At 41.4% G+C, this 19,659-nt stretch overlaps 1 protein-coding gene across 2 annotated transcripts in view; it reads right to left on the bottom strand.

Annotated features, from left to right (window-relative positions):
- SMG1 (SMG1 nonsense mediated mRNA decay associated PI3K related kinase) overlaps nt 1-19,659 on the bottom strand; it is a 257,696-nt gene that overhangs the window by 9,513 nt on the left and 228,524 nt on the right. For both annotated transcript variants that reach the window (XM_033962915.1, XM_033962916.1), the window contains 3 exons: nt 16,414-16,883; nt 15,057-15,194; nt 12,270-12,422 (listed from right to left, as the gene is read on the bottom strand). In XM_033962915.1, the coding sequence (XP_033818806.1) occupies nt 12,270-12,422; nt 15,057-15,194; nt 16,414-16,883 (761 nt within the window). The remainder of the gene's footprint in view (nt 1-12,269; nt 12,423-15,056; nt 15,195-16,413; nt 16,884-19,659) is intronic.

The following is a 19,659-nucleotide window of genomic DNA, read 5'->3' as shown; positions in this document are numbered from 1 at the left end:
AAACTCATCTTCCTACACAGTGCCTTATGCCCCTTGGGTAAGTGTCCAAAAGCCTCAGGTAAATCCAAAATAAAATGGGTCGGAGAACATCGCAAGGATCTTCCAATTATTTGACATAAGATATTATTTGCTTCCAAAAGTGCTGAATAAAGGGACAAAACCAAAATGCATGTCCCAAAGTATGACTTCCCATCCCACATTTATGACACAGTGGAGTTGAAAGGCCTCCACTATAAAACAACTGTACACGAGTAAAATAGGCACGTAAAGTTACCCTATAATACGTTTCTCTTAACCATGCACATGATGTCACCCCAGGTGTCGCCCTTAAAGTATGTGCTACATTCCATTGTTCCAAATTAAGCTGTAATTCTCTCTCCCATTTATCCCGAATATACTGGTACTCTTTCTCTGGTAATCTTTGTAAGCTAGAATGAATATTAGACTGAAAGAGATATCCCCTCATCCCTAGTAAACATCTCTCGCAATCTAGCCCCCAAATGCCTACTCAATTGTGCTCTGTCAAGGGATCTCACATAATGTTCCACTTGAAAACATGCAAACTGCACTCCCCAGGTAACCCCTACCTTAGCTAATAATTCTGCTCAGGTCAGCAATTCCCCTTCAGCCCCCAAAACATGTTCTAAACTAGAAACTCCTCTCGCTCCCCATAGTCTATACTCTCTAGAATCCCGTCCCGGAAGAAAGGCCGGATTACCTTGCAAAGGCAAGAGATCAGTAACCATCGGATTCCCTCCCAAGATTTGCACAAGCCAACGCCATACCACCTGTAATCTATATATATAAAATCGGAGGTATGTATGTGTGTATGTATGTGCCGCGATCACGCAAAAACGGCTTGACCGATTTGAACGAAACTTGGTATGCAGATCCCTCACTACCTGGGATGATATGTTCTGGGGGTCTCGCGGCCCACCTGCACACGTGGGCGGAGCTACAAACAAAAAATCTGATTTCACCCATTCATGTCAATGGAAAAAATGTAAAAAGCTGCCATTCTCACAGTAATTCAAAAACGGCTTGACCGATTTGAACGAAACTTGGTATGCAGATCCCTCACTACCTGGGGTGATATGTTCTGGGGGTCTCGCGGCCCACCTGCACACGTGGGCGGAGCTACAAACAAAAAATCTGATTTCACCCATTCATGTAATTCAAAAACGGCTTGACCGATTTGAACGAAACTTGGTATGCAGATCCCTCACTACCTGGGGTGATATGTTCTGGGGGTCTCGCGGCCCACCTGCACACGTGGGCGGAGCTACAAACAGTAAATCAGATTTCACCCATTCATGTCAATGGAAAAAATGTAAAAAGCTGCCATTCTCACTGTAATTCAAAAACGGCTTGACCGATTTGAACGAAACTTGGTATGCAGATCCCTCACTACCTGGGGTGATATGTTCTGGGGGTCTCACGGCCCACCTGCACACGTGGGCGGAGCTACAAACAGAAAATCAGATTTCACCCATTCATGTCAATGGAAAAAATGTAAAAAGCTGCCATTCTCACAGTAATTCAAAAACGGCTTGACCGATTTGAACGAAACTTGGTATGCAGATCCCTCACTACCTGGGGTGATATGTTCTGGGGGTCTCGCGGCCCACCTGCACACATGGGCGGAGCTACAAACAGAAAATCAGATTTCACCCATTCATGTCAATGGAAAAAATGTAAAAAGCTGCCTTTCTCACTGTAATTCAAAAACGGCTTGACCGATTTGAACAAAACTTGGTATGCTGATCCCTCACTACCTGGGGTGATATGTTCTGGGGGTCTCGCGGCCCACCTGCACACGTGGGCGGAGCTACAAACAGAAAATCAGATTTCACCCATTCATGTCAATGGAAAAAATGTAAAAAGCTGCCATTCTCACAGTAATTCAAAAACGGCTTGACCGATTTGAACGAAACTTGGTATGCAGATCCCTCACTACCTGGGGTGATATGTTCTGGGGGTCTCGTGGCCCACAACTCTATGTTGCTTGCTCAAGGGTGGGTTCACCCAAGAATTTATATGTTCTTGCTCCAGGAGGTGAAACTAAAAATGTTGTTTATAATCACGTTTTGCGTTAGTTGTATTGTATTCATTTTGTCAAATATTTCACATTATAATTTGAATATTGTACTTTTTATTAAGCTGTAAAAAAATAATTTCATTCACCACTATAAAGTATCTTTATTTGAATCCATTTACAGTGTTATTGCTATAATTAAATACCCGTGCAACGCCGGGGCATCAGCTAGTGTGTTAAATAATACGCTTGAATGAATAAAAGAGGGCAATGCCCTCCGGGTACTATGTAATAATGCAAACACATCATAAGGAGCATAAAACTCCCGTTCCATTTGAATTGGGGTATAAATGCTGGTCATATTTACCCAGTCTCCTAAATGACGAAGGAGACACGCATAATTATAGATCCTCATATCTGGTAATCCTAACCCTCCCCCCTATTCCAGTTACCCAGTAATTGTGTCAATTTTATTTTAGGTTTCTTGGACACCCAACAAAAACGAGTAACTTTTTATAAAAGATACATAAATCTTTCTTTAGTAAACACAATGGCAAAGTCTGTAACATATATAACCATTTGGGAAAAATAAGCAACTTAACTAAACAGATGCGACCCATCAAAGAAAGGGGCAATGTCCGCCAGGTATCTAGCAAAAGCTCCATCTTTTGCTGAAGCTTATCCACATTAAGGCAATATAATTTAGAAGTCAACATAGTCATTATTATCCCCAAGTACATAAACTGCCCTTGCGTCCAAGTCAATGGAAATTCCGAACCCCATAAAGCCTGAACCTCCACAGAGGACGTTAATGCTTCTGATTTATCTAAATTTAAGCTGAAACCTGCATTGTCACCGTATTCTTTAATCAAATCTAATAATGCCATCAAGGAAGGCAAAGGATCCGAAAGGTGTACTAAAATATCATCTGCAAAAGCCGATAACTTAAAAGTATTATCTCCGATGTCAATCCTTCGTATAGATGGCATTGCATATATATCCCGAATAAGGGGGTCCAGAGTAAGTACAAATAACAACGGTGATAAGGGACAACCCTGTCTCATCCCCCTGAAAATAGGGAACTTATCAATTTCAAAATCCTTTAACACCAATTTAGCCTGTGGAAGAGCATATAATACACGCACTGCCGATACAAAAAAACTATCAAAACCATAAGATGTTAATGTATCATAAAGAAAATCCCACCTTACTTTATCAAACGCCTTTTCAGTGTCAAAGCTAACCAACACAGAAGGTATATTATACATCGCCCGCTGTTCCAGAGATAACAACAATTTTCTTACATTTTTAGCTATTGCTCTTCCCTTCACAAATCCAACCTGAGCATCATGAATAAGGAAAGGCAGAACAACAGCCATCCTATTTGCCATAATCTTTGCTAACATTTTAATCTCCGTATTCAATAAAGAAATAGGACGATATGAACCTACTTTTTCTGGATCTTTATTTGGCTTTAGCAACACCAGAATTCGAGCCATATTCATACCCTCCGATAAAGCCTCTGCACTAACCATAATGTTAAACATCTTAGCTAGTGGATGGATAATCTCCTCTCTTAAGAGTTTATAAAATTCAATACGCATTCTATCCTCACCTGGCGCCTTTATCAGAGGACTATTCCCAATTGCCCAGTACACTTCCTCTGGTGTAATTGGCGCATTCAAACTCTCCCTATCCTTCTCAGAGATGCAAGGCAACCTTATTCCGTCCAAATAGGGACCTGCCAACAATCCCTTTTCCAACTGGGGGGGGGGGAGGACACACAGATTTTTAAAATAGTGAAAAAAATATCACCAATCTCTGGATCTGTTATAACCCGCTTCCCTTGCTCATTTATCAAGGCCCGAATCCTACTGGGGCCCTTTTTAGATGAAATTAATCGGGTTAATAGTTTCCCTTCCTTATTCCGATGTCTATAAAGTTGATACTTATAATATGCAATGGATTAAGTCTAGTTGTGCACAATACCCTCACAAAACCTGCTTTGAAAGAATGCTTTTATTGATCTACATCTGAATATATTCCAACCTTCACCGTTACTTTTTGCATTAACTTTAGATCTATTGATGAGATTCAGCACAATCCTGTATTCGAGGTATTCAAATTGGAAAAGGTGTATTTAAAATAGCTGCTTTCATAGATGATTTATTGGTCTCTCTTATAGAATCTTGGGATTCTTTTACATAAGAACATAAGAATAGCCTTACTGGGTCAGACAATGATCCATCAAGCCTAGTAGCCTGTTCTCACAGTGGCCAATCCAGGTCACTAGTACTTGGCAAAAACCCAGAGTAGCAATATTCCATGTTATCGATCCAGGGCAAGCAGTCTCAATAAGACTATGGACTTTTCCTCCAGGAAATTGTCCAAACCTTTCTTAAAACCAGCTATGCTATCTGCTCTTACCACAACCTCCGGCAATGCGTTCCAGAGCTTAACTATTCTCAGAGTGAAAAAATATTTCCTCCTATTGGTTTTAAAAGTATTTCTCTGTAATTTCATAGAATGTCCCCTAGTCTTTGTAATTTTTGACGGAGTGAAAACTTGATCCATTTGTACCCGATCTACTCCACTCAGGACTTTGTAGACTTCAATCATATCTCCCCTCAGCCGTCTCTTTTCCAAGCTTAAGAGTCCTAACCTTTTTAGCCTTTCCTCATGAGAGGAATTCTATCCCCTTTATCATCTTGGTAGCTCTCTTATTTTAACCTTTTCTAGTGGCTTTTCTTACCTGGTTGGAGCATTTTCAGATATATGGAGAATTCTACAGTTATACCAGATATACCGCCAGATCGACAAACTCAAAAGCGACAAATCCCCTGGACAGGATGGAATTTATCCGAGAGTCTTGAAAGAGCTAAAAGTGGAAATCGGAGAACTATTCCAAAAACTTGCCAACCTGTCAATCAAAACAGGGCAGATATCAGACGACTGGAAGATAGCGAACGTCACGCCGATATTCAAAAAAGGATCAAGAGGAGTACCGGGCAACTATAGACCTGCGAGTCTCACGTCGGTCCCTGGGAAGATGGTTGAGGCGCTGATCAAGGACAGCATAACCCGGCACCTAGACACACACAACCTGATGAAAGCCAGCCAACATGGATTCAGGAAAGGGAAGTCATGCTTGACAAACCTACTTCAATTTTTTGAGACAGTGAACAGACAAATTGATAATGGAGAACCAGTGGATATTATATACTTGGATTTTCAGAAAGCGTTCGACAAAGTTCCACATGTAAGACTCCTCAGGAAACTGCAGGGCCATGGAATAGAAGGAGATATACTAAGATGGATAGGCAAATGGCTGGAGAACAGAAGGCAGAGAGTGGGCATAAATGGGAAGTTCTCGGACTGGGAAAATGTGACTAGCGGTGTGCCCCAGGGCTCGGTACTTGGGCCCATCTTATTTAATATCTTCATCAATGACCTAGAGCAGGGGTCTGCAACCTTTAAGACATAAAGAGCCACTTGGACCCGTTTTCGAAAAGAAAAAAAAACTTGGAGCCGCAAAACCATTATAAAACAAATCTAACACTGCATATATTGTTTCTTATCTTAATGCTATATACAGGATCACTAAATTGAAAATAAAATCATTTTTCCTACCTTTGCTATTTGGTGATTTCATGAGTCTCTGGTTGCACTTTCTTCTTCTGACTGTGCATCCAATCTTTCTTCCTTTCTTTCAGCCTCCTGTATGTTTCCTCTCCTCCAGACCTCATTCTCTCCCCCAACTTTTTCTTTCTGTCTCCCTGTTCCCCCTTCTTTCTGTCTCCGTGCCCTCCCCCAAGCCACTCGGTTTGCTGCCACCGCAATCGGGGAACAGCCCCCAAGCCACCGCCGTCCCAAGCTTTCCCTGCAGAAGTGTTGCGCTGACCAGCATTCCGCTCCCTGACGTCAATTCTGACGTAGGAGAGGAAGTTCCGGGCCAACAAGGCAGTTCTCCTCATTCCATCCAGCCTGAGCCCCATCTCTCCTTGATCCAGCATTTCCCTTCTGTGTCTGTCAGAATTACCATTCCACCTATTTTCCAGCATCACCCTTCTTTGTGTCCATCTCACCTATATCCCTATCTCACCACTTTTTCAGAATCTTCATTTGTCTCTGTCCTTATCTTTACGCCATGTTCACCATTTGCCCTTTCAATGTCTTTATCTCCCCCCCCCCCACTTTTTCAGCATTACTTCTATGTCTCTATTTCACCTCCTCTTCATGTCCCCTCTGTATCTCTATCCTTATTCAGTAGGTCCTGCTTACCCTTTCTCTTCTTTGTGTCACTATCTCCATTTTCAGCTTTCCCCCCCTTTTCCTTTGTTACTGCACCCTGTAGCTAGAATCTTTCCACCCTCCCTCCACTCCGGCCCAGCCCAGTATGAAAGATTTCCTTTTGTTTCCCTCCCCTCTCTCTTTCTCTCTCTCTTCTCCTCCCTCACCCACGAGTCCTGCATCTGGCTCTCTCCCTTCTACCTGCACCTGGCAACACCCCCCTGCTCCGCGGCTCTCTTCAGCAACTCGTCAGCAGCAGTGATCAAGACAAGCTGCCGACATCGAGGCCTTCCCTCTACGAGTCCCGCCTTTGTGGAAAAAGGAAGTTGAAACAAGCGGGACTCGCAGAGGGTAGGCCCCGACGTCAGAAGCTTGTGTCGATCGCTGCTGCTGAGTTGCCGAAGAGAGCCGCAGAGCAGGGGATGTGGCCGGAAGCAGGTAGAAGGGAGAGGGAGATAGGAAGGCTGTAGATCTCCGGAGCATGACACCGACCCCGGCCAGGATGATTTCTTTTTCAGGCACCTTACAAGTCCAGCGTCGCGGCGGGAAATAGCCATGCTGAGCAGTGAGCTCAGCACTACACAGATGAAAGCCTTGCTTGCTGATTGGTCCGGCGGCACGGCGGGGCGGGGCCGCCGGACCAATCAGCAAGCAAGGCTTTCATCTGTGTATGTGCTGAGCTCACTGCTCAGCATGGCTATTTCCCGCCGCGACGCTGGACTTGTAAGGTGCATGCCTGCGTGACACACTTCCGGAGCCGCAGCAAAGGTGGAAAAGAGCCGCATGCGGCTCTGGAGCCGCAGGTTGCCGACCCCCGACCTAGAGGATGGAACATCCAGTGAGATCATTAAGTTTGCAGATGACACAAAGCTATGCCGGGCCATCAAATTGCAGAAGGACAGTGAAGAACTCCAGAGTGACTTGAGCCGATTGGAGAACTGGGCAGATAAATGGCAGATGAAGTTTAATGTGGAAAAATGCAAAGTGATGCACTTAGGCAGAAAAAATAAGGAACACAAGTATAGTATGTCAGGTGCAACTCTGGGAAAATCTGAACAGGAAAAGGACCTGGGAGTATTAATCGATAGGACACTGAAGCCGTCGGTGCAATGTGCGGCGGCAGCGAAGAACGCGAATAGAATGCTAGGCATGATAAAGAAGGGAATCACGAGTAGATCGGAGAAAGTCATAATGCCGCTTTATAGAGCGAGTCAGACCACACTTGGAATACTGCGTCTAGCATTGGTCTCCATACCTAAAGAAGGATATCGTACTGCTAGAGAGGGTGCAGAGACGAGCAACAAAGCTGGTGAAAGGTATGGAGAACCTGGATTACGAGGAAAGACTTAAGAGACTGGGGTTGTTCTCCCTTGAGAAAAGGAGACTACGAGGGGATATGATTGAGACATTCAAAATACTGAAAGGAATCGACAAAATAGAGCAGGAAAAAACGTTATTTACAATGTCCAATGTGGCATGGACAAGAGGACATGGGCTGAAGCTAAGGGGGGACAAGTTCAAGACAAATATCAGGAAGTTCTGCTTTACGCAACGAGTGGTGGACACCTGGAATGCTCTCCCAGAAGAGGTAATTGCGGAATCCACCATTCTAGGATTTAAGGGTAAGTTAGATGTACATCTCCTTATGAGTGGCATGAAGTGACATGGGTAGGGGTAGGCTAGATGCACTTCTCTTTACGAGAAGCTTGGAGCGATATGGGGACCAAAACTATGCCAGGGTACACCTGGCAGGGCCTCCGCGTTTGCGGATCGCCAGACTTGATGGACCTAGGGTCTGTTCCGGAGATGGCGCTTCTTATGTTCTTATATGCCTAAATCTGAGGTGCTGACTGATTCTTTATGAAGGGTTTGGGGGGAGTCTTTTCTATTGAGATGGGCCATTTCAATGTGTGGGTATTTTGCTACAGTATCTCAAACACAAAAAAAAATTAACTTGGATTTATTGCAGGAGGACAGGACCCTCTTGTCTTCTGCTGACATTACACAGAGATTTACTGTTGGGCCAGCAGATGGATTTGCTTATTTACAAATGCCCCATTATATTTCCAGTTTAGATTCTCAGGGCTTGTTTCCTCGATGGGAGTTCTTGTAGGGGGATATGTTAGATGGCTGCAGAAAGAGTTATACAATATCCAAATGCCTTGCAGGTATGATTCTTTGAGGGTAGCTTGGAATCTAGATATGGGGTGTTTCTTGAATATAATCCAATTTAAAACATTAATCAAAGCCATTCCAGAGACTGTGCATAGGGCAGTTATGGTAATAACAGTTTCATATTCTTCATACAGCATATTTTTCCCAGAAGCAAGCCTTTCATGCATGTTGTGCCATCACAGCATGCTGTTTGAAATGTAAGGTTCATAACACATTTTTTCCATGCTTTATGGAGCTGCAGGCAGATTAGGACTTTTGGGTGGCTCTGATCAATTATTTACAACAGATATTAGGATTTCCTCTTCAGCTAACAGGAATTGGAATTATTTTTAATATACCCAGCCTTTAAGGCGTTCAGGGTAGGGCAATAAACAATTTCCAAGCAAAGAATACATAGTAGGGAAAAACGTGTGCTTAACCAACTCCCTTATTTTTGGTACTGGAGGAACAAGTTGCATGCTTTAATTATCTGGGAGGCAGAATCATTCCAAGAGGTAAAGGGTATTTTTAGCTATTTGGAGGAATTATTTCATCCACCTTTAGACACAGCCAAGTATTGAATAGGTTTCAATGAAGGCTTTATGAGAGACCTTAAGGCTCTTTGGAGGGGGAAAAGGGAGAAGGTCTTAGCTCTCAGCAGAATGGAGACGATCAAATTTTAGTAATCCTTGCACATCAGGGGCACCCGCTCAAGAGCCATGCCATAAGCCCAAAATATTCCAAATTCTCAATAGAGATTGGTCCCTGAGTGAGAAGATCCAACTGGAGTGGCAAAACTGCCACTTCGCCTTCTTCCTTGGATAGGGCTCTGATTAGCCAATTGTCCAAATATGGGTGCACCTGGATCCCTACCTTGCAGAGGGGTGCACTGTTACCACCACCATCACCTTGGTAAATGTGCAAGATGCCATTGCGAGGCTGAAGGGGAGTGCTGAGTACTGGAAATGCTTATTCAACACATGAAACTACAATTTAATCTAATTTTCATCTTATATAACGGATCATTCCAGCAAAGACTCAAGCCGGCTAACAAAGATTTAAAAGAATATAATATAAAACAATAATGAAAGTAATAGAAAAATTTTCAATAAATTAGATCAGTCCTCAGTTAAGAATCTCTGAAAGAGATAAGTTTTCAGATTTTTCCTAAAAAGTGAGAGATAGAGATAATGACATTCTGATAATCGAGGGAAGATCGTTCCAAATTTTTACCAAGGAATAGGATAAGGAATGTGAGAATTTACCTAGGGTTTTAATCCCTTTAACAGAAGGGAAGAGCAATTTAAATGTATGTGTATTCCTGGTAGTGTGAAACCGAAGAGAGTTAAATGATAGAGGTAATAAAGGCAAAAAAATTCCATGTAAAATTTTAAAAATTACATTGGCACACTTAAATTGAATTTGCCAGTAAACAGGAAGCCAATGAAGTAACCTCAACAATGGAGAGGCATGATCATATTTATGTCTTCCAAAAATTAATTTGGCTGCAGTGTATCTCCTGTGGGCCTGAAAAATGGGAATATGGAGATAGGCCTCCATTGAGGGAGGCAAGTCACTCCCCCAGCGCCACTGCCATTAGGACCAACAGACCGGTCCCCATGCAGAAATGCTGCACTTTCAGTGCAGCACTGACTGACTTGTAGTCCAGAATTGACTTTCAGTTGTCTGAGCCTTTCTTTGGCATGATGAAGCATATAGAGTATCTGCTCGAGCCCGAATCTTCATCCAGTTCCAGCTCTATGGCACAAAGATCCAGTAGCAATGTATGAGCAAGGTGTTAGCATATGGTATCTCCGCTCGGCAGATGCCATGAAACAGACAGTGAGCAGGAAATTTATCCTCTACAAGCCACTCTGAGTGGGCTTCCCTTTCATTACAGACCATTGCTCTAAGGCCTTGCTAGGCGCAGACACCAAGTGGCTTGAGGTCTGGAATGTGGGAATTTTCAAGGTTCTCGAAGATTCTGCCCTTATGCAGAAGGCCAAATGATGCAGAGGTCTTTTAGGGGTCATGGCAGAGGTTCAGTGGGGGCAGCAGACAGCAAGCCTCTGTTTTTTGTCTCTCTCTGACCTCCAAGAAAGCACAGTGACATCATAACAGGGACCAACACCCCCTCCCCCCTCCCCCCCCCAGATAAAGGGGTAGGCTGTTGGCCTTGTGGTCAGTTTGGGCTCAGAAAGGCGCAGACCATTGGGTCATAGAAGTTTGTTCAAGAAGTTTACAAAATTAAGTTTTATGCCTCTCTTCCAGACCTCTTTGTAGATACTCTGGCTGGCCAGAGAGAGTCCTCAGAGTCCTGGTAATGTATTAATGTATTTTCATGTGTGTTATTGTAAAATTCACACTGATAATTTTTAAGTGGTTTCACCGCACTGTATAGTCTAATGTAATAATAAACCCTTGTTGGCTATTTGGTTTTTATATGTTGGTATTCATCTCTCTCTACCTTTTAAGCACAGATGGGTAAATACTTTTTTTATATACGTTAGTCTATCCATGTGTGACGGATATACCACTACGAGGTATTATTAATTTACATGTTATTGGTTCATGTTATTTCTTAATACTTACCAATAGTAGATGACACCATTGGTTATTAATGTTTCATCAATTATTGATGTATCATTTTACTCATGATTTTGATTAACAATTATTTGATGACCATGGTATATCATGTTTTTAATTTTTTGTGTGTATATTGTACGTTTGTAGGCTCCTGAGGCAGGCCATATTGACCGAAACACGTGTGTGTTGAACCACCGCACAGGTTTTCATGATTGAAGAATAAAGTTGCACACCAACATCTCCAAATATCTCCACTGTGGTCTGTGTGTTTCAGACTTTTCCAACATCACCCAGTATAGAAAACATGTGAGTTACAAACACTTTTCAGGGATGGTGTGTCAATCATAGGTATGCCAGAGCTATTGGACAAAAGGATGGGAGAAGCAACATTGGCTTTTAACAAGCATGCCTAAAACATGCCTTTCTCTCCCAAAAACTACTATAATTCAGGTAAATCTTGTAATTTGTTTTGAATGTAAAATTTTATCATGAACCACAGCCACAAATACATAAGGCGTGGGTATCATACACGCTCTCAAGAAGTGTGATTTTACCATTCCCACTAAAAAACAAAACCCCCAGCTACAGTTTATGAGAATCATGTAACTTATTTTTTTTTCATTAGCCACTGTAAAACACATGCCACAAGATGCACTTTTAACAGTGCTGACACTTTACTGGCACCCCCAGACCAGTCGCTGATTTTTGTCAACAAAAGCCGACGCCACTCTTAGAAAATGGCTCACTTCAATGTTGAAGAGCCCATTTGCATGTCAGTGCTAGAAAACTAGCTAAAGACAGAGATAATCCGTTTTGATAAACCGACGCTAAAATGTGTACAGGCTAAACCATTGGAAAACAGTCTAGCGACAGCATTAAAGTTTTGAGAATCTGGGCCTGAGGGGGCAGAAGCAGCTCCCTGGGAAGGAGGCAGAGTTCAAAAGATGATTGACAGCATTCTGCAATCAAATTGTGGTTTCAAATGCATAAACCTAGCGTTCAGGACCACTATACATATTGCACTAGAAAATGTGCTTATCTTGAAAAGAAAAAAAAAAAAAGGTCTAACATTCCCTTTACTGTAGCAGCAAATATTTACTAAAAAGAGATCAATATTCCATGCTTTATTATTCTGAACTTATAAAAGTAAATTTGATAGAAATGTAGCAACTCAAAGCAGAAAATAAACCAAACAATTACATACCTGGCTTGTTCTTTGGCTTTCCTTAAGGACAAGGTTTCTTCTTTCTGTAATTGTTGTCTCAAAATCTTGCAGGACTGGTGCCAAAGCAGGATTAGCTCCTCCTGCCCACTTCAGGCGTTGCTCAATGCTTGCTTCTAGCCCTGATAATTTCTCCTATAATACAAAAAAAGCTTTGTATACTATTGAAAATTCTTGCCTTGGCAAAGCTCTAAACCTCTACTCAGCTTATTAAGGGCAGAGCAGATCTATGACCCATAATTAGCAGAACTTCAGAAACAGGATTCTCAGGAACAGCTCAGAATAAATATAGGGAACAGTTTAACAAGCTTTTTTTTCTTCTTCTTAAGATGTGTACTATTACTATATTGTAAACATGAAAGAAAGAGAATAGTTTCTTACCTTGATATCTTTTCCAGTAGATAGGGATGGTATGCTGAACAAAGGATTATCCATCTGTGCTTACGAGCATACTGCAGATGATGTCAATCACAGCTTTTCAACTCCTCCTCTTTCTCCAGTCTCTGTTGCCCTCTTCAGTTTGTACCAAAGCTGGCAACAGCCCTACAGAAGATAGGAGAAGGAGGGATACAGGGAATTCCCCCAAACCAGGTGTCTGATACGCTCAGATGATGTTAAAACAATCAATGAGGAAAGAGTAATGCAGTTAAACATTAACAAGCCTTTGAGAGGCACAATGAATCCAGGAAAATACAAGTTAAGTAAGAAACAAACAAATAGTGTGAACATTTATGGAACTCAACCATTCCTCCTTTGTAATCCAATATATTTTCTTCCTAATCCAAAAGTCAGAGAGTGAAATCTTAGTTATGGAGCTGACCATTAAGCTTCAGTCAGAAAGCAAGCACATAAAATAAATTGCTGGGTGGGGAGTTCAGCATACCATGCCTAGATATTATAAGGTAAAAAAAAAAATTGGGAAATCCAAGATGGCCACGACAGCAACATTAAGGCACAAAAAATAGCTTCCAAATGCTTTAGGGCTGACCCCAAAAATTTTAAGATATAGGATTTAAGAGGAGGGGGACCAAAGACCTAACTGCAGAAACAGTCAAGACACACTTTTCATAACCTTCCCAATTTCCCCCCTAGGCCATCAAAGCCTATACTCATGCTCACTTTCACAAGGAAGAACTAAAGGGGGCAGCAGAGACCGTGGAGAAGGAGGAGGAGTTGAAAAGATATCTACTGCAGTATGCTCATGAGCACAGATGGATAACCCTATGGTTCAGCACACCATCCCTATTGATATGGAATAAGCTAGCATTAGCCCTGTTTGCTTTGAAAGAACTCTAAAGAGAATTAAACTGGAATTATTTTTCCTCCCATTTTCCATTTCTAGTTTAAAGCATTCAGCTCTAGGCCTCATAGTACAAATGTACTTAGGGGCTCCTGCAATACAGCTCACATATATACAAAAAGAGCAAACAAAAAACTACCAAAGTATGACTCACTAAAAATTTCACAAGCTATGCATTCCATTTTAGGGATTCCAAATTGCAGATGCAGGTTTACAGTGGGGGCCGTTTTAATAAACCTTTTTGCACATACAACCGTGTTTTACAAAGTGTACTGAGCAGCACATACTAGTGCATATTGCGACCTGTGTATATGCATATTCTGGGACCAAATTTGATCAGAGTTGCAATTTATGAGCACACTTCATACAGAGCAGGCGCAAACATCCACAGCTTCAATCTAGCCATGATGTCTACCAGTTTACCACTAGTGTTTTATAAAGGCATGTAGGCCTTTATGAAATAGGTACATTCTTGCTTCCAAACCTAGGCAACTTGTTATAAAATTACCATCACTATATTGCAGGAAATTTTTTGTGATAGCAATCCCAAAGTGACAAAACCATTTATCACAGGGAGATTTCCTTCCCTTCCTTTCCAAGCCATTTGTGAGGCAGGAATACAGAAATCCTTTGTAACTGATCCAGGGTTTTTCTAAAACATGAGGCCCTAATAAAATATTAATACTTCTTACAAATCAGGTGCCAAATTTTCTGGCTTTGAATCAATGGAAAGCACACTATTTGCTAAAGGCATGAGTAAAACCCCATTTGCATATGAATTTACCTCATATAAATGTGGTCAACAGCAACTCTACAGCTCACACACAATGTCATAGAAGCCATCTTAAATATATAAATTAAGGCCTTATTGCATAGCATGCACAAAACACCCTTAATGTACATATTAAACTATTACGTAGGTTCCTTATTTGTTTGGATTTAGCTCACATATTTTTCCATTAGTAGCTCAAGGTGAGTTACGTTCAGGTGCACTTAGTATTTTCCTGTCGCCGAAGGATCTACAAACTGAACCTGAGGCAATAGAGGATTAAATGATCTTGGGCACATCAAACAGCAGCCTTAGTACCTAAACCAGGCTTTCCTGGTTGTCAGCCCACTGTTCTAACCAATAGGCTTTATAGACATACCAATTCTACTTTCAGGAGAGGACTTCTACCTAGTTTAGATTCAGGCATCACCCACAATATTGATATACACCAGAAAATCCTGTACTTGTCATTCTGACTGATCCATTTGTCCTTTTCTGAAGAATAAAACCCATAAACGGATTATGCTTAACTTGAAAACCTAATTCTGCTACAAAATGCATTTTCAAAACCTCTGAAAGAAGATTTGCTATCACTATGTAACTACAAATATCCCCAGATATATTTTATTAATTGGTAAGAGTTTTATTGTACATTTTCATGTTTAGACCACATTCAGAACAAACAAATCTGATGTACTACCTGAACTGTTGCAACTGAAGCTTCAATCTGGTTAAGTGCATGCAGTTTCTTTTTCATGTTTGCTAAAATAGCAGAACGCAGTGGAGGAGTGACAGACAAGGTTTGAGGTCTGCTGATCAGGAGATCTTCGTGTTGCCACTTGTTTAGGAGTAAAAAAAATAAACATTTAAATTTTACATTTCTTGTGCTGCCTTCTAAAGCAGTGTTCTTCAACCTTTTGACACCTATGGACCGTAGGAAATAAAATAATTATTTGCGGACCGGCAGTTGAAGAACACTGGGCTAAGTCGTGCCTATCTCCACCCAGTCTCCGCCCCCATAATAGTACTAATTGTAACACCATTTTTTCCATTCATTTTTCATATATACACACACAATATAATTGTATTAACAACACATAATGGTTAACCACAAAATTAAAATACACAAAGCACACTGTATGCTTTTCAACATTCATTCCTACCAGAAAACAGATGCAAATGCAGGACCAAAAACTAAAAGTACTAATATTCACAAACAAACCCTAAGATGCAAGACTCTGCAAGCAGTACAACCCCCAGAGAAAAACAAACAAATGTATTTCTTCCTGAACAGACAGTTAGGACAGACAATTAGGGCAGATGTAAAATCACTAAATAAAAAAAATAAAAGCATTTCCCCTACTGTTGTTGTCTCTCTCCCTCCATGTGCCTTGCCTTCTGGCCTGCCCCACCGGTGTTAGCTTCAGGCCGGTCCACGGTGCGATCAACACAGGGTCTTCGGGCTGGCTCCCCGAGTGCTGTATTGCACAAAGCTGTGGGAAGCAGCTCCTCGCACACATCCTGCACCTCATCTGGAAGCCTTCCCTCTGATGTTGCGATGTCAGAGAGAAGGCTTCCAGGTCAGGCGCAGGCTGCGGGTAGGAGCCTATTCCCACAGCTTTGTGCACTGCAGCATTCAGGAAACTGGCCCGAAGATGCCGCATTAATTGTACTGAGGACCGGCGGCTACAGAACAATCTCTTGGGCCCGATGGAGGTGTCGGCACTGCAGACCAACAGAAAATTTCTGTGGACCAGCACCTGTCCACAGACCAGCGGTTGAAGAACACTGTTCTAAAGGATTTAATCTATTAAAAAGCTGAATTATGCATATGTGAAAGGCAATTTTAAGACACTTGAAAGGTTTACAAGTGAAGTCTGTCAGAACCTGGATTCTTCCCATGATCTCTTTTAAAAGTTTCAACCCTACATTTCAGAATTAATCATAAAAAAATTTATTTTCTGAAAGGGGAAAAAAAAAAAAAAAAAGACAGCCTGAATAAATATACATTCCTAGGGAATTCTAGATTCTAATGGATTATAAGCATTTGGTCTTACCTGAAACATGGTAATGTGCAATTGTACACGTTGAAGGCTAGTCTTGCATGAAGCTATATTAGTTTCCAGCCTACGCACCAAGTCATGTTTCTTCCAGGCAGTGTCATATGAACTGGCCAATACAGTAGCTCGGTTCATAACTAACTGTGAAAACCTGCCAATTTGGATATTGTGTTCAACTGCTTTCTTACACAGGTCATCCACAGAAACCTTGCTTTCAGCACCAAAGTCCTTAGCCTCCACTTGGGCAATAACATCCACACCCAAAGCACTGATGAAACTGCAGAGGGTCAGCCCCAAGGCTTGTGTTGGGAGGCCTATTAACAGCTGGCGAACAAAGTCAGCTGTATATGACTTTATTGGTTTAGACATCTGGTCTTCACTAAAACAAGAATTTCTATACATGGTTTTCACATTGACTAACTGAACAGGTCCATTTACTGTACTCTGGTCTTCAACTGAAGTTGTTCCTTAAAAAAAAAAAAAAAAGTTGTAAAAACTTCAAAGTGTATTTACATCTAACATGTCATAATTAGCATTACAGAATTATCCAATTATTTCAAAACTGTTATCATGTATTTATTAATTATCTAACAAGATCTGGCAAGTTGTGTCAAATTATGCCATGCTGCACAAAAAGAATTACCCCTTCTTTAAACAGCTTATATAATTCAACTTAAGCAGAGGAAGTTTAAGAAAAAAACCTACTACCATAAGTTTCAATAGTGCACAAGAAGTAAAGCAGTGGTGTTTTAAGAAATTAATAAGAACTAAGAATAACCCTACTGGATCAGACCAATGGTCCATCCAGCCCAGTATCCCGTCTTCATGGAGGCCAATCCAAGTCACAAATACCTGGCAAAACCCCAAATAGTAGCAGTATTCCATGCCACTGATTCAGGGCAAGCAGTAACTTCTCCCACGTCTGTCAGAAATATGGCAAAGAATATTAAAAAAAAGTGGGTAGGCCTGTTGACTCAATGGAAGTGTTATGTACCCCATGCAGAAAGATAAGGTTTTGATTCCCAGCTCATGTCTCTGCTCCCCAAGTCAACTGGGGTTGAGAATGCTGAGAGACTGCGGTCACAGCCCTTACAGTAGTTGTTCCCAAATCTGTCCTGGGGATAATACCAGCTGGTCAGGTTTTTAGGGTGTCTGCAATTAATATTTATGAGACTGATATGGAGATTTCTTGCATGCACATTCAGTGTGAATATCCAGAAAATCTGACTAGCGGGGGTTCCCTCTAGGACAGGTATGGGAATTACACCTTAAAGAAAGCATTATACTGTAGTGACACCTATAGTCTAGGAGTGCAGGATTTCCTGGAGATAGCTTGTATCTAGATCTAATCTAACCTAATGTAAAGAGATTGTTACAGCATTAGAGCGGCTGAGGATTGTCACTACAACAAATAAAGGACAAATTATGCTTACATATTAAATGTTCTTTCCTTCCTAGTGTTCAGACTTTGACTATATTAAATAAGAAAGACTGGCTCAGTTTCAATGAGTTTATGTTGTAGTGGAGTAGTATTGGGTTTTGTGGGGGTTTTCCTTTTCTTAGTTGTTTGGTCAAGGATTTGAGACTGCTGAACAACTGAAAGTGAAGGAGTTGAACAAGTGGCTGACCTGTGTTGATTAGAGCGAGAAGAGTTTTTTTTGTCCTTTCAATAGATTCTTGCAAGTCTGCTCTGGAAAGTTTGAGTAATTTACAGTCAGAGGTTTGCACCTAGTGATCTGATATTTCTCTTTGCCGGTATTACTGGTTTGGTTTTAATTTGAGCAAGCTCTTGCAATACTGGTTTCACTGAATGAAGTGAACCGAAGTGCTTGGTATTGTGGGTGCTAAGACTTTTAGGTACTGTATGAGAGTCCATCAGGTCAGGAGCATTAATTGCGCCAGAAATAACAGAGACCACTGCAAGAGGCCTTTTGGGTTGGCACTTATTTCTTCCATGTTTGAAGAAATTATGGATTTTTCTTTTTAAGACATCAATGTTTTTCTGAAGAGGAGAGGTATATGTTTTCCACGATGAGTGACAAATTAAAAAACTGAAGAGATATGTTCACACTTAGCATGGGAAGGATACAACTGCATCAGATTGGCTACATAAGAATGGCCTTACTGGGTCAGACCAATGGTCCATCAAGCCCAGTAGCCTGTCCTCACGGTAGCCAATCCAGGTCTCTAGTACCTGGCCAAAACCCAAAGAGTAGCAACAATCCAGAATCCCAAAGAGTAACGCAGTGGCTTCCCCCATGTCTTTCTCAATAACAGACCATGGACTTTTCCTCCAGGAACTTGTCCAAATCTTTCTTAAAACCAGCTACGCTATCTGCTCTTACCACATACTCACGCAACATGTTCTAGAGCTTAAATTATTCTCTGGGTTGAAAAAAAAAAAAATTTCCTCCTATTGGTTTTAAAAGTATTTTCCTGTAACTTCATCGAGCGTCCCCTAGTTTTTGTCATTTTAGACGGAGTGAAAAATTGATCCACTTGTACCCGTTCTACTCCACTCAGGATTTTGTAGACTTAAATCATATCTCCCCCTCAGCCGTCTCCTTTCCAAGGTACATGAGAAACTTTTTTTTTTTTAAGTAGCTCCAGGGAATACCAAATGACCACATTAACATGAAACTATCTGAGCATTGCTCGATCAGTAAAACTAAATTAAAGGTGCAGGAATACTTCAGTCCCTTGAGTGTTCGAGTCCAGGAAGTTATTACTATTTTGGTATGCAAGATAGAAAAAAGTGTGCACGAGCTTGAGGGTGGCTCTGGATTGGCAGCCTGTGGCTGAAATAACTAGTATGTCTGCATTGGCACTTGTCCATGGACAATCTTTCTATTAACAGATACCTATATATGCTTCCTTGAGACGCTTTACTTTTTGCAGCGATCCTCGGCGAACACAATATACAGGCACTTTGTTACTTATCTTCATTTTTTTATGGTATGTCCCAACCTTTTTCACCATGGACCCCTGACGAAGGTTTGTCCGAAACACGGACCGTGTCGGGTCCCTTGATTGGTAAAAAGGTTTTATTTTACTTATTTGCATTTTAATTTTGGTACAATAAGTTTTTGCCTGCATCTTGTACACAGTCTGCAGTTTTGTTTGTTTCTCCTGCTTGGTTTTTTCTGCAGACAAAGTTGGATTTTCTCCTTTGTTGTGTTGACCTATATATGAACACCATACTCTTTCTGAGATGAGTCTGAATGACCCTGTCCCCTCCTTGTG

This window comes from Geotrypetes seraphini, chromosome 11 (genome assembly GCF_902459505.1).
Source record: "Geotrypetes seraphini chromosome 11, aGeoSer1.1, whole genome shotgun sequence".
NCBI classification, from domain to species: domain Eukaryota; kingdom Metazoa; phylum Chordata; class Amphibia; order Gymnophiona; family Dermophiidae; genus Geotrypetes; species Geotrypetes seraphini.
This window is presented reverse-complemented; position numbering and strand designations above follow the sequence as displayed.